At 39.3% G+C, this 16,133-nt stretch overlaps 3 protein-coding genes across 3 annotated transcripts in view; 2 read left to right on the top strand and 1 right to left on the bottom strand.

The window, feature by feature from the left end:
- The window catches only part of LOC134669521 (dmX-like protein 2), a 108,854-nt gene extending 99,712 nt beyond the window's left edge, over positions 1-9,142 (top strand). Inside the window, exons 60-62 of the mRNA XM_063527117.1 lie at positions 1,588-1,693; positions 2,185-2,294; positions 3,550-9,142. Of these exons, the coding sequence (XP_063383187.1) occupies positions 1,588-1,693; positions 2,185-2,291 (213 nt within the window). The 3' untranslated portion in view covers positions 2,292-2,294; positions 3,550-9,142. The remainder of the gene's footprint in view (positions 1-1,587; positions 1,694-2,184; positions 2,295-3,549) is intronic.
- Positions 9,143-9,494: 352 nt separating this feature from the next.
- LOC134669512 (isoleucine--tRNA ligase, cytoplasmic) lies at positions 9,495-14,618 on the bottom strand. The gene is made up of 4 exons (XM_063527101.1): positions 14,389-14,618; positions 14,163-14,268; positions 13,184-13,385; positions 9,495-12,807 (listed from the first exon to the last, which is right to left on the bottom strand). Exons 1-4 carry the CDS (start codon positions 14,514-14,516, stop codon positions 9,605-9,607), a joined length of 3,639 nt encoding a protein of 1,212 aa, XP_063383171.1. The 5' UTR covers positions 14,517-14,618; the 3' UTR covers positions 9,495-9,604.
- A 168-nt stretch (positions 14,619-14,786) lies between these two features.
- Positions 14,787-15,709, top strand: LOC134669223 (COMM domain-containing protein 10-like). Its single transcript, XM_063526737.1, has 2 exons — positions 14,787-14,922; positions 15,091-15,709. Exons 1-2 carry the CDS (start codon positions 14,891-14,893, stop codon positions 15,638-15,640), a joined length of 582 nt encoding a protein of 193 aa, XP_063382807.1. The 5' UTR covers positions 14,787-14,890; the 3' UTR covers positions 15,641-15,709.
- The last annotated feature ends 424 nt before the right edge of the window (positions 15,710-16,133 follow it).

Raw genomic sequence — 16,133 nt, 5'->3', positions numbered from 1 at the left:
CGCCTCGCGCCACAAGCTGCACGCGCACCACGCGCCCATCAAGTGCGTCGCGCTCTCCCACCACGAGGACCAGTACGCCATCGGCGCGGCCGACGGGGACATCAAGGTAGGTCGCACCACATGCAGCGTGGACATGCCACGAGGGCGGCGCGGCGACGTGTTCGTGTGGGACCTGCGCACGCGCGCCTCGCGCCACAAGCTGCACGCGCACCACGCGCCCATCAAGTGCGTCGCGCTCTCCCACCACGAGGACCAGTACGCCATCGGCGCGGCTGATGGGGACATCAAGGTAGGTGGCACCACGTCTTAGTGTAAGGCCTGAGTGGACGCTCGAAGCGGAGCGTTCGGCGGGCCGTGCAGCGTGGCGTCGGGCTCACAAGTGATTTGAGCAGCGTGCACTAAGCCCGCTTCTACACGTATACGTTTGCATTTGTTTAACATGCACGACGAAGGCCCAGCCTGCTGCACGCTCAACTCGAGCGTCCACTCAGGCCTTACACTTACACATGTCTACAGCTGAAGACTGATCTTGAATTTTTTTTGAAGTGATAAACTCTTTAGCGGCGTTGTACACTTTTTGAGGTGGGGAAAAAATGTTAAACTCGAGACAGCGTAAGGCGTAACCCTCTCTCTTTCTACCGCGCGGCGAAAATGTATGCCTGAGCCTGCTGTTTCGTTTAGGTGGCGCAGGGCGCTTGCGTGACGTCATGTGTGACGGACAATGTCATTGTTTTTTGATTTAAATGCCATCTAGTGAGTTTCCCTCAAACTGGTATTAATATAACTGTAGTAATCACAGTGATGTGCTTAGGGGTTTCAAATAATGCGACAATATAACACTAGATGGCGTTAACCTCAATCATACACAGTGCTGCAGACATTTTGCACTATATGGCTCTGTTATTAATATTTTGAGTTACAATGTCGTTGAGTTTTCACTTCTGCCGGCACTCCCGGAGTGCAACCCGTTGTTTTTTAAACATTAATTATTATACAGTAATGTTACGATACTAATCGACCACTTATTGGTCGAACGGTCGATAATTATAGACCATTTGTTCAAATACGCGACAGCCTATGACTCTAGCAGTACAAGTTATACAAGAGGAATTATTAACGCATGTGGAGGAATAATAGCATCTTTTAAACAAGTGTTTACTTAACTCCTAACCCTCACTTTACATGGCGATTCTGCCTCAACGAGGCCTTGTGCCTATGCTTTTCTCTATTACTAACTAGGTATTTCTTACTCTTGTCATCCTTACTCCGCGAAATTCCTGACTTCGGTCAAACTCGGGTCCGCTCGGCTCAGCATTGCTCCGAGCAATTATTAGGGTTGGCACCACTTGACTTCCTTTTGCGTGCACGACCACAGATAAGATAATCACTTGATTTTTGTCAACCCTAAATAGCCGAAAGGGATAGTGCCATATATTAGAAAGGGACAGCATGATTCGACCCTGAACCGCTGTCACACTTCGTTTTTCTAGGAAGATTCCTTTCTGTACGGTAGTACTATTAATTATTCTGTGTCCTTACTATAATATGTTTGTATTACTGTTTTCTCATCTCTGTATTCGTTCCCAGGTGTTCTCACTGATGACGCACCAATTACTGCATACGTTTGCCGGCGAGCATGCACGCAGCTCCTTCTTCAAGCACATCGGTCAAGGCGTCACGCAGATTCATATCGGTATGTGGCTCATAAATGCATAGAATTAAAGTTAAAATAAGTAAAACATTAAAATAATGGGCCATACGGTCACAGCTGGGCCGGGTCACTGAATTACGAGTAGTTAAGCGGGGCAGGCATTCAAAATGAATGTGTGTTTTTTTACTTCTATTCCCATATAATGATGTGTCCTAATGGAAGTAATGAATACATGGACTCCTGGGTAACTCAGTTTTGGTATCCAAATGAATACACGGGACAGGGAACTTTTTATAGATCTGTAACTATGTACATTATAGAAGGTCCAAATTTCTTCTTACTAAACGCTGCCCCGATCCCAACCGTTTAATGTGAATCTTCATATACTGCAGTCGGGAGAAATTATGAGACACAGTGTTATGCAACCGCGATTGCTCACTCACCATTTAAATATTTATAACTACAATATAGAAGGTTCAAATTATCTAGACGTTTTAAAGTTTTGGCATAATGTGTTTTCGTATGACCTATAGACAGCGCCGGACGGCTGTTCTCGTGCGGCGCAGACGGCACCATGAAGGTGCGCAAACTGCCCGAGCGGGACACGCCGCCGCCGAGCCACGCGCAGTATTCTAATTAATAGGTGAGTTACTGTCACAGAACACCTCAACTACCAAACGGAGCATAAGTTAATCTAGGTCACCACACATATGGTCTCCCGTACAATATAGTATGGCAGAGAGCGTCCGCTTATTTCAGTTGCGCCCACAATGGGGTTGGCCGGTGGAAGTTTTTAGCAGATGGCGCCATCATAGCTTGCCCTGTCCGTCCCTAGAATTGTGTAATTTTTTTGTTTTTTTAATACCCTGGATGCCAGCCCTTTAAGCCAATTCTCATAGAAAAAGGGGCAAACTATGATGGCGTCATCTATGCAAACGTTTGACAGTCGCCAACCCCATTAGGACCACTACTCGGGTATTTTTAAAATATTTATTTCCTTTATTCATCATTCTTCTTAGGCTAGGTTTTTATAATATGAATATAAACGTAAAATATAAAAACACTTACAAAACAATAAAAAAAAGTTATAAACACATTATAAAAAACCTAACCTAGGGTGCCGCCGGCAGCGGGGCAGATATTTATTGTTATTAAGGTATAGGGGTTTTCTTGGCTTATTATACTTAGTATAAAATAGCGTAGAATACAACTCTATTGTGCTACTGGATTCGTAGCAGTTTACAAGTAAAATTAAATTGTACATATACATATTATGTGTGGTGACTAAACGTACTCTTTGTAAATGCTTCGTAGTCTGTGGTTACTGTGTAATGACTAATAATACAGCTGACAGACTGTGAGCCCTATTGCAACGAGATAAGGTTTACAAAGTGTCCGTTAAGTGTGTTGTGAACTACGTATCGTATCGTTCAAGAGCGAGTGTACCACAGTGTATGTGAGAGTGAGGTTTCACAGAATATGAGCGCAGTAGAGGAGAGGTGCCCGAAGAAATAAATATCCAATAATACGCAATGTCAGTTTGGTCACGATTTGGTTCATTTTTAGGGTCGGTTGCACCAAACTGTTCGTATCGTTAAAGAGTTCGCTAAATTTTTATGTATGGAAAGTTTCATAGTAAAGCGCCGGGGCGCGCCGGCTGACGTTGATCAGTCTGTCAAATGTGGCTGGTGCAACTGGCCCTTAATATTCACACAGAACGATCCGCCTCGCAGAGAAATTGCCGCTCGTAACCGTTTGGTCTGTTGTTATGCTCTGTCTTTTTTCCTCTTGGTTTTTTTTTATGGCCTGGTTACGAGACCCCTTGCAATTCTTCGACCAGTGTTGCCAGTATTTGTATAAACGCAACTTTTTAATGCTATTTTTTTTATTGGTTGTAGGCAGGCGAGGTGCACCAGCGAGAGCGGTCGTCGGCCTACCCGCGATACCCTTGTGATGTATTTATCGTTATTGATACTCAATATTACGAGTATGAGATATACGCTGTTAGACTAGTCACTGTTATTAAATCTTTAGTTAATTCTAGTGTGAAATATTCGCTATTTTTATCGTAATGTACCTTTGTCCTAGATGAAAGATATAATTTATTTATTCGCACGTGCTGTTGGCTGAATTTGTATAAGTCCACTTTATCGGCCGCGGGCCTAAGTGAATGGATAAAGGAGTTGGTGAACTCGCATTTTGAAATCATCATCCATTCGAACAGAGTACTGTCTTATAAGGCTTAAAGCTCTGGTTACCTAGGATAGCGGTGCCGCCATATAGCGGCCATCTCCGTACAAAATACTACGATATCCATTTTTAGCCGTATAATTTTTTATGGAGACGACCGCTATATGACACGCACCAACCAACAAAATTAGGTATCTTTCAGTTTTCAGTCTCAATATATTTCACAATCGAAATAGCAGGAATAACTGTTAGTGCAGTTTTGTTCTTTGATTTGGCCGATTTTAAGTTTCATATCGAAGTTGGTGTGACTTCAAAATGCGAGTACGCGTAGTTAGTAATTCTTATGTGGTATTGTATCGTCTGAAGTAGATTGTGTCTAGTTTGAACCAAGTGCAATAAGATCGCTAACTTATGAATAACGATGTTGCCACATCGTCGAAGCCTTTAATAAATACAGTTAGCCCCTTGATCAATCTAGCTTACGTGAGTGCGTATTACTTATATCATATGTGTATTAGGCTAAGCAATAAGAAGGTATAGAGGGAAATGCTAGGAACACAATTTTTGACTCCGTAACTTTGGACTAGTTAAGAGGTGAACATATAAAAAGTTTTAACTGTTCTAAGCTTTCGGTTTGTCTGAGTAGTCATGTCGCTAAAACGCAAAAATTGGACCTTACCTCCCTCTCTCCCCCGGCGTAGAGGCTACGGCCGGGGACTTTTGATATGTTCACCCCCTAACTAGTCCAAACAAAGTTACGGAGTCAAAAATTGTGTTCCCAGCATTTCCCTCTACAACTTTTTTTGAGCATTCATTGCCTGACCTATATCTTGTTAACGCATAATAATTTATAATATTTATCTCATGATCGTCTCTGTTGGCTATCGTGAATGTAATGTTTAACTTTTATGGAATACGTATAATCACATTCGTATGTGGGGTCATGCTTGATACAACGCACTTTTGTTATCGTTTATACATGTTACTTGTATCTATTGTTGAAATTATTTGAGATTAACTAGCTTTTAAAATTTCCTAGCCTGTTTTAATGTCCCACTGCTGGGCAAAGGCCTCGAATAAAGCAGGCTTTTCAAATATCGAATGTAAACATATTGTAAATGCAAAATTGACAGCTGAGATCGATATAGTTGGGCGGCGCCATGTGTTTTGTGGTATCGGTTGTGAAAGTTAGTGCTTTCTGGCTAGTTACCTCGTAATGTATGGGGTTCTATTGCGGTATCTATTTCAGCTCTCAAACTGCAGCTATAGTGTAATTCTATGGAACTTGCGAACTATGTAAACAAACCGCCATATTGAAATTAAATAAATAAATAGTATAGGACATTTTTACACAAATTGACTAAGCCCCACGGTAAGCTCAAGAAGGCTTGTGTTGTGGGTACTTAGACAACGATATATGTAATATACAAATACTTAAATACATAGAAGACAACCATGACTCAGGAACAAATATCTATATCATCATACAAATAAATGCCCTTACCAGGATTCGAACCCGGGACCATCGGCTTCATAGGCAGGGTCACTACCCACTAGGCCAGACCGGTCGTCAATTGTTAAAGAATGACGAATTTACTAGTGACTTTTGTTTACACAGTTGTCAAGTTCCATAGAATGACACTTTACGGTACGCTACTTTAAGCGTTTTAGGATTACTTTGTTTATGCCAGCATTCTTCCTCTCCCAATATTATTGTCACAGGTTGTACCTAACTTTGTTCTTGTCAAATAATTTCAACCATATCCATGTTACACTTTCATACACCTTAGAAGTAAGTTTCACTTTGTAACATGGTAGAAATCGAGAACACATCCATTTATAAGCAATATTTAGTTACGAAGTATTTTGGAAGAGATATATATTTGAATGAAGTATGTTGCGTTGCTTATGCGGTATGCATCGTTACGTTACCAGTATTATCACAATTGTAACTACCCGAGGATGACCCATCTACCTACCGCGAACTACGTTAGACGTGTTGCCTCCCTGTCACACTTATGTACGAATTTACAAGTGCGATAGAGGCAAGACGTCGAACATGGTTCGCGGTAGGCCCTCAGCATACCCCGGGGTTTTGGGTGCGGGAATGTTTAACACTAGCCAAGAATAGGTAAGAACTATAAAAAAACAGAAACTATATTAACATTTCTAAGCAGAATTCAAGCTTACTGCCTGTTTGTAATTCATAGTTTGGTAAACAATATTACAAAGTTATAAATACACGAAATCATTTGCCGGGACGCAACCAAAACCTCAGGGTACCTATGCCTATCAATGGCGGAGCGTCTATAGAGCATAGGTCCCAGCAGTTTGCCTAATTTGAGAAAATTGACGATTTTAGCGTACACAGCCCAGGTGCTCAACATATCTGAATATGCACTCTAACGCCTTCACAATAGAGGCGTGTTCAGATATTTGTTAGCGCCTTGCCCGCACCGATATATATCTGATAGCGCTTGTAGATAGGCTCTGTTTCAAAAAACAGGCCAAATTAGCTCTGGCCTTTCCGCTGGGACTGGCTGGGAACAATTGACGCGCCGCCACTGTAACCTTAATTGGATAATATTTTATGAAATTTAAAAATATTTCACCAATATCAGAATCTGTCAGGAATTGGGACAAAGCATGATTGAATATCACCTAAATAACTGTTAATAAGAGCACGCTTTTTTCACATCAAATGCACTAAATTCTGCTTAGTCCATCATTAGGTACCTACATCCGTTCATTAATCTTATGAAAGTTATATATAATATAATGTGAACTGCCTTCCTCATTCGTAGTGGCAAAAAGACACTTTTTGTTGTTTTCTTATTTAATCAAGTCTATTTGTGATATGGTATTTATTTATATAGGTTAATGTTATAATATATTCACCAAAGTTAATGATTTATAAAATATTTCAAAACTATAGTGTAAAACCAAACGAAAACTAAGCTTATGGATTTTGTAAATGTACATAGAAATTTCGCACAATAATCACTTGAGTATTTTCCGAGTTATTTATTGTTATCGGGTATGTTTCGCTTCCTTTGTTATAAACTTGTTTTCGAAATTGTTTGTGTATTTTTTTTTTGTAATCACCACATCACAACTTGCTTAGTGTTCTGTTATAGTTTTAGAACACACTTTATTTTTTTTAACTTGATACGTTCCCGTATATCATGAGCCGAGGTAGAAATAATACAATTCATTACCTTGGAAAAGGTAAGAGTTATCCTATATACGGTGGCGTACATTGGCATAGATATCTAAGGACTGGCCTTACGACCATTAAAATGGTACTAGTTCAGCGGTGTCACTCACGAATTCCAGCCAATCGTGCAGTCTAACGCAACTAGTTGCGACTTGCGACCAATATCAAGCGTGATGCGAACTCGTGAACCAGTCGCGCGCGAGTGCGAACTCATCAATCGATCGCGTTGTAGCGGAGTCACATCGCTGTATTGGCCTCTATAATGTCTCATTATTATTGCCCATAAGGCCAGTCCCTAGATACTATATATATACATAGATACTATAGACACTGGTGGTGATGGTGAATGATGTCAAGGGGTCATCCATTAATTACATCACACGTTTAGGGGGAGGGAGGGGGTCAAGAAAATGTGACATATTGTGACATGGGGGAGGGGGGAAACACAAACTTTGTGACGTCACTTTAAATTCATCAGTAACCGAAAATTTTTTAAATTATTTTATTCGCTGTACATTTAAATAACAAGTTTTTAAAACGATAATCGTTTTTATTCGTTTAATTTTCTTTCCTAAGCAGCTTTGGGTTATAAAATTACTAATATTTATATCGTCAAAAATATTTTGATAAAATATTAATAATACTTAGGTACTTACTTAATTCGATTTGGCTATTTCGTAGAAAAAATGTGACGTCACACTAGGGGGGAGGGGTTTGCCAAATGTGACCAAGTGTGACAAGGAGGGGGGGAGGGGTCAAAAAACCTAGAAATTCGTGTGACGTAATTAATGGATGACCCCCAATGGTGGCGTACCTAGGCATGGGCGAAAGCCTAGCACTTAAGGGGGCCCGGCGAGAGCCAATCTTTTTTGGGAATACACATTAAAGAAAAGGGCTTTATACAGATGCAGCTTCGCCCACGGCTAGATTAGTTCACGCTATGGCTACTGTCTATATATCCATACAACTACTGTCTATATATCATACACATATTTTTGTTTACCTTGTCTTTTCTGTACCCGAAAGTTTAGAATATTGGCATTACGCATACTATATCGGGACCGATGTAAATCACTAACAGAAAATAGGCTCCAGCATTAACTTTCAGGTGCAGGAGGGAGATTTTTCAGTCCCAGGAACTAATATTTATGACACTTATGACCAGCTAATTCAAGTATAATATTTTAACACATTCATTGCCACTAAGTGCTACGGGTTACGCTCGTGGCGCGTAGCCATGTCTTTGCCGTATGGAGCGCGTAGTCGCTACGAACAGTGTACCCGACAGTCGGGTTCTTGGCCCTGAATGTGTTAACTGGTTCCTTTTTTCGATTAATCTATTTACTACGAACATTTTGTAAATTCAAATTCACCATTCTTACTTTCTGAAAAAAAATCTAAAGTTTCATGGAAAAAATACGAAATCTTTAAAAGCAATATTTGTGCCATTTCCAAGTAAAAGGCAACTACTTAGTATTGGTTAATAATCAAGCGAAATAATTGATGAGAAAACGTCCTTATTGACGACTTATTATTGCGGTGCTTTTTGCTTGGATATGTCACGTACCTACCTAAACCTATACAGTCAGCAGCAGAAGTTGCTAAACGGCTGAGGTATTCAAAATTAACTTAAGTAACTTAACTGTGTGCAAGTCATTTTGTATAGGTTAATTCCTCGCCCGCTTAGCTACTTTTGGTACTGACTGTACATAATTTCTGTGGAATGTCCTCACTGTTGCCGTGCAGACTGTACAAAATTACTTTTGTAGGGTTTTAGCTGTGATCTGTATTTTGTAAGTAGTTAATTGGCGTTGTTTCAGTGAAAAAACATGTCTATAGTAAAGTTTATAATATTATTGTATCTATTTTGATAAGTTACATAATATGAAACAATAACTAATGATAGTAATCCGTGAACACAGAAATCGTTTTGTCAATTTAAATATAATAAATGACCCTAGATGAATATGAATAAATAAAAGCATTCTGCACCTACGTAATACTTATTTATATAAAGATTCATTATAGTGCTTATTTTGTTTTATTTATAAAAGATAATTTAAAATAAAAGTCAACTTAACTCAGTGATTTTTAATTTTAGTAGACACCTATAGGATTAACCTTTCATAATTAGTGTATGTTGAGTAGGTATAGAGCAGAAAAAATGGTTCTTTATAAAGATAAATTTTGTTTAGGAACCTTATGAATCACAGACAAAAGATAAGTACTTAAAATAATAGGAGGAACAGCAAGCATTAGGGCATAGGACAGACCAGTACTTCGTACAGAATTTTCACTGTCTAACGAAACTCATGTTTGACAGTGGAAGTACGCGAAACATGTTGTCCCTTCCTAACGCATGACACCTATTTTCTATTTTACGCTCTCAAGACCCGTAGAAAATCATAAATCATAGTTTCATCAAAACAAACAAAAATTGCGGCAGTTGAATTTATTCAATAAATAAAGTTCTTAGTGTAAAACGCTACAACACAAAACAATACTGTAGTAAGTAGCAAGAAGTAACAAGAGAGAACACAAAGAAATCACTTTAATAACTTACTATCTATATTTGACACCGAAATACCAAGATATTCTGATGCAAACTTGAGAGCACTTTCCTTGTTTAATGTGATCTTTCCAAGAGGGTTTTCCAGGAAAATGGTGACCGCTTTGCTGCCATTAGCAACGTTGACAAACTTACAAAATGGACTAGAAGTTGATTCATTCGCCTTTGGCTTCGCCATAGACACAACAATAGTTTTTGCGTTTAAGTTGTTAGTGCTCTTTACTTCCGCGCCGTCGCACCATAAGGTAAATTTCATACCATACAAACCGAAAAGAACTTCAACTTCGTGATGCAGATTTTTCAAGCTGATGTATTTGTTGTCTTTATCCGTAAGAATTATGCTAGCTTGTTTCCCGCTGGCGCCGAACCGCGGGGTCAAACCTTGTAAGGTAATATTAGCCCACGGCTTCAGGGGCAGTTCTACTTCTTTCCGCCAAGTAATAACCAACTCCAACTGAGAGCCCTTCAGCTCTTGCGTTTCCCGGGTGATCACAGGTTTCGATGCGGTTAATTGGTCTAGAGTAATCATCGGAGCTTTCACTGTAGACTCTATGAGTTCTCTATGCGAGTTTATGATGCGGGCGATATCACTAGTTTTACTGACGGCGTAGTAAATATTAACTTCGTCGGTGGGAACGAGATGAGCCTTCTTCCTCAATTTCTGTACCCTGTTTATGACCTCCCTTGCAAACCCTTCGTCAAGCATGTCTTGGTCCGGCGTGACGTTTAGCAGAATCAGCACGTCGTTGTCGCTATGCGCTTCGTATTGATCATTGCCTGTTGCTTGGAAAATTATTCGGACTTCCGACACGTCAATGCGTTGGCCAACGATCTCAACAAAACCGTCGGTAATCAGTTTTTCACACTGATCGTTGTTCAAGTTCTTCAGGCCCTGCGTGACAGCTTTAAAGTCGCCCTTCAAACGTGCGCCTAGCAGCTTGTGGTCGGGCTCCGCTTTCAGTGTGATGCCGAATTTTTCCTTGTCGCTTGTCAGCTGCAAGTTCTTTACATTCATCTCTTCCAGAACATAGGTATTTAACGACTTTACGTCCTCCAGGTATGATTGGTCTCGATGGATAACAATCATTTCTGGCAGCGGATACTTGATGGGAATGGTTTTCCGATCTCTAAGAACTCTGCCCAATTCAATCACTGTCTGCATTCTTTGAACTGCTCTCTCGATATTAGTGTCTATCAATTCCGATTTCGGCTCTGGAATCATGTTGAAGTGTACGCTTTCTAGAGAATCTCCTGGCAAAAGTTGGCGCAGTGTCTTGTACATCAGCTCAGTCAAGAAGGGAGTGTAAGGAGCCATCACTCTGATCATGTCAAACAATACTCCAAATAGCGTATCCAAAGCCGCCTGGCAATCTTTAACTCCAAAGTCTCCCTTTAGCCTCTTCCTGTTCATGCGCACATACCAGTTGGTGAGATGATCGATGAATTTAGTCAGCCTGGGAACAACAGTGTACAGCTTGTAGGCCGCCATTTCTGTCTTGACAAAAGTAATCAGAGATTGTGTAAAAGAGGTGATCCACTTATCCATAACGTTCTCTTTCACGTTTTTCTCATTAAATTTGTAGTCTACTTTGTCTTCCTGGATGATTCTCTCAACATTCTGCATCAAAAATCTAAATGCATTGTACCAAGGGAGGAAGACATCCTTAATGACGTCTCTGACACCCTCTTCTTTGAATCGCAGGTTTTCCGCTCTGACTACTGGAGAGTTCACCAGATACAATCTCAATGCATCGGCACCATATTTTTTCACTACCTCCAATGGGTCAGGATAGTTCTTTTTACTCTTTGACATCTTTTGTCCGTCAGCTGCTAAGATAAGGCCATTGGCTATCAAGTTCTTGAATGGTGGCTTCTTGAAAAGAGCAGTCGATAAGACAATGAGAGTGTAAAACCATCCTCTCGTTTGATCGATACCCTCAGCAATGAAGTTGGCGGGAAACCTTTCCTCGAAGTCCTTTACGTTCTCAAAGGGATAATGGCATTGCGCGTAAGGCATAGATCCCGACTCAAACCAGCAGTCAAAAACTTCAGACACCCTTTTCAGAGGTGGGTGGCCAGGTCTAGCTGATGGAATATCCAGGTGATCAATGCTCTCTCTATGTAGATCAGTTATTTCTTTTCCCGTTAAAGCGCTGAGCTCAGCAATGCTACCGACACAGACGATCTCTTGTTTATCGGGAGATATCCACAGTGGAATAGGAGTGCCCCAGAACCTGTTACGGCTAATAGCCCAATCGCGTGCTTCTTTAAGCCAATTCCCGAATCTCTTTTCTTTCACATGATCTGGGACCCAGTAGGTAGCTTCGGCAGATTTTAAAAGGTCTTGACTCATTTGCTCAACTCTTACAAACCAAGATGGCACAGCTTTGTATATGAGAGGGGTCTCAGAACGCCAACAGAATGGGTAATTATGCTTCACCTGCCCCAGTTGCACTAGGCGGTTTCTTGCCTTAAGATTTGCAATTATATGCTTATCAGCATCTTTAACGTACTGGCCGAGGAAATCTCTGACGGGTTCCGTGAATTTTCCACTTGCATCAACTGGGCATACCATTTCTTGATCCTTTGTTATGACGCCTGCTGCCACGCAAACTCTGAAATCATCTTCACCAAAGTATGGGGCCTGGTGTACAATGCCAGTACCAGAGTCCTCAGTAACATACCCATCTGTTAGCACTTGGAAAGCATTAGGGCATTTCTCAACAAAATAGTCAAATATAGGTGTATATTTCAAACCTTTCAGTTTGCTACCTGGGATTTTTTCAAGAATGGTGAAGTCTTCAACATTCTTGAATATCACTGGCAATCGTTGTTCCAGTAGCACATAACAATTTCCTGTGCCTTTTTCCTGTACCTTAATATATGTGAGTTTGGGATTCACACAGAGTGCTAAGTTACTCGGAAGTGTCCAGGGAGTCGTGGTCCAAGCTAACAAGGAGAAACCTTGATTGGTCGGAAAAGAGACCACAACAGCAGGATCCAAAACATCCTTGTAATTCTGTCCAGATTCAAAGTTGGACAGTGGAGTGGAGCAGGCAGTGGAAAACGGCATTACTTTGACTCCCTGGTACACTAAACCCTTGTTATACAGTTCCTTAAAAACCCACCAAATGGATTCCATGTACCATGGGTACAGTGTTTTGTAGTCATTTTTGAAATCTGCAACAAGGAAGCACCAATTGAATTTTTATATGCCCAGAAAGTATTGGTAGCCCAGCAGCTAAGCTTGCAACTTTGAAACCATAGGTCATGGTTTCAAACTCTGGCTCATTCTAATGAGTTTTTGAATAATTTATGTGAGGTGAAGGAATTTAGGTGAAGGAAAGCATCCAGAAGAAAGGCTCATCTAGGCTAATTCCAAAAAGAAGGCCTAATTTGACCTCTGGGTTAGAAAGTTAGATGGCAGTTGCTTTCGTAAAAACTAATGCTTGCTAATTTTGGTATTAGGTTGCTAAATGCGCTTATTGCCAAAAAGTGCAGTCAAAGATGATGACAGGCAACATAATTTTGAAACATAAAGTAAAGAATACATTACCTATCCACCTCCCCATACGCGTGATGATGTTCTCCCAATCAGTAGAATATCGCATGACGATTTTGCGGCACTCAGCATTATATTTATCAATGCCCATTTTCTCCACATCACTCGGCCCCTTGATACCAAGGGTTTTGTCAATTTCATACTCGACGGGCAGTCCATGGCAATCCCAACCAAAGCGCCTCTCTACATAGTAGCCCTGGAATATGTTTTATAAATCTTAATAAAATATACAAGTTCCATAACTGTAACTGACCGAGCATTAGCAAAGGTCCCTATTTCAGCTTGGGCAAAAATGCTTTCAAACATCCAGATGATATGGTTAGGTTAGGATTGATTTTTCATAATGTGACCAACCAATCATTTCATGAAATTATCATTTTTTAAGATCTTGCCACAACAAACATTTTGTAGCAAGTTTCACCAAAGCAGTGATTAAATGGTAAAATTGGATGTCTGTTTTTAATGATTTTGGGTTTTATATTGTTTGATGATTTAGTTGATGGTAAGAGCTAATTTTTGAATTGAATGATTTGGTTTTTGAATTTCAGTGTTTAAGCTCAATATTTAATTTCATTATATTAGGCTTAATCATATAAGGACTATATAATAAATACATGAGATAAGTCAATATCAAACAAATTGCAAACAAAGTGTGATAACTGGTAATAACTAACTGATAATATTATAAAATGTTACTCAAACATTCTTAATTTATTAAGGTGTAATTTTCATATATGTAATTCAATATATTATAAATAATACTTGATCATAAATATGATGCTGAATGAATGAATGTTATGAATGTGTGATTTATAGTGAATGTTGAGGTGGCAAAATAAACTTTTAACATAAATTGATCGAAAGCTGTATAGTATCCTAACTTATCCAAAAAATATTTTAATGGTGGGATTGTCAAGAACATTTTGAGTTTGTATGGAAAAAACAATCAATTGAATGGTCAATCAAGGATTACCTGTTGATGAGCGTAACGTGTGACTACGTCTTTGATGGTGCCAGCAAGGATATGACCGTAGTGAGGTAGACCGGTGGCGAAGGGCGGTCCATCGTAAAACGAGTACCTAAAGAGCAAAAAGTTATTTTATTAAACAGACAGATTTGGAATAGACTATAGTTAAGTTACTAGTATCATCAAGTTATCTAGGTTTATGCTACAGTCCGTTTTACATAACCTAACTCACCGAGGTTTATTTTTTGATTGCTTCAGACAACTTTCAAAAGCGTTGATATCTTTCCAGAATTGTAGGATTTTCTCCTCTTCCTTTGGGAAGTCAATGTTCTCGGGAACTCTTATTGCTTTTTGCGACATGATGAAATCCAAGTTTTGCTTATTTCATCATACTTTTCTACCTCTTTCTTCAGAGATTTTCCTCACAGACATATGCGGTTAAGGAGTGCAATTTGACATTGACACTTGACATACACGCTGTGCCAGTGTGGCATATGATGGCAGCTGTCATCATGACAATATGTAGATGTATTTTTCTAATTTATTGGGGTTCTGTGATGTAAATATGGAACCCTTATCGCTACTTACCAACTTGAGTCATGTAAACGAAGCATAATATAAGTCAAAATGACATGAAACATTATTGACATTGACATGTAATTACTCTGTAAATCCAAATACAAAGTTATTTAAATTAAATAAATCTCTCGTAAGACATTAAAAAAGTTAATAAAATGGATTGTCAGTGGTTGAAATTAACGCCTAGGTAAGGTGGTGCTTGGCTATTATTAGGTACTTAACGTAGTCATTGTAGCTAGCATCCTCCCCTAATTAACTCTGCCCATTTTATTGTAGGAAGTTTACATTCAATATCAATATAGACATAGTGAATATCGTTAAAAGTTTGTGGCTTAATTGTTGTTCATAATTGCAGCTTAAGTAAGGGAATCGCTGTTGTAAATCAGCTGGACACCTCAAAATTTGAGCAGTTCCTTCGAAGAATTGTTACTAAGTTGAAAATTCAAGATGCTGAGATTTTCACCGAGGAAGAGCAATTGAAACTGCAAAATATATTTAATGTAACTGAAGAACAACTGTTGCTAGCTATTAAAACCCTGCTTTATGTATTTAAGAGGCTATTAAAATTTGTCTTCATGCCTAAAAATTTGAAGAATGATTTGGAGTCATCAGGATTTTTAAGTGACAAAGCTGAAATTATTTTGAAGACATGGTCTGTTGAAACTAAAACAATGGTCAATGAATTAGACACTGAAACTCATAAACATCTGGACACTTTAAACTTTTCATGGAGAGTTAATGCGGAATTAAGTTCAGATTACCACAAGAAGAGTAAAGTTCCAAAAGCTTACTTGAGCTTAAGTGGTGGTGAAAATGAGACAGAAATAGAATTCACACATCCAGAGCTTTACTCAATGTTTCTTCAGTTTGAATCTATCCAAAATGAATTGGATAATGTAGTTTAGTATAGTACCTATAGTTGTTTGTATCTTAATTTTGTCTTTGTTGGTAATTAATAAAATGTATGCAACCAAGTTGTTTTTCATTTTCAGATGGCATATAATCAATTGCCAATTAGCCTTACAAAGCTACATTAGAAACTAGTCTAATGTTAGCTACCCAAAACAATCATCAATAAGTTTGTGTACTTAAAAGAAAAACACCGAGCTAGGAAGAGTCTACCGAGAACATCGAAAACTTCGAGGAACTATCTCTTTTACTCCAATTAAGGCATAATTAGGGTTGTTAGAGCGAGAGACATAATAATTGTTTTTTGTCAAAGCCGTTACAGACGGGCGTACCGGACCGCGACCTTGGTGCGGTCAAAATAATATTACGACTGCAGAGATAATATAATAATATTTAATTACACACGATGACACGATCGAATGCATGCCGGACGGCGGACGGCTTATACATTCAACTTGAAATATGAGAAAATAAAAAAGAAATAAATTT

The sequence above is a fragment of the Cydia fagiglandana genome, chromosome 12 (genome assembly GCF_963556715.1).
Source record: "Cydia fagiglandana chromosome 12, ilCydFagi1.1, whole genome shotgun sequence".
NCBI lineage: Eukaryota > Metazoa > Arthropoda > Insecta > Lepidoptera > Tortricidae > Cydia > Cydia fagiglandana.
This window is presented reverse-complemented; position numbering and strand designations above follow the sequence as displayed.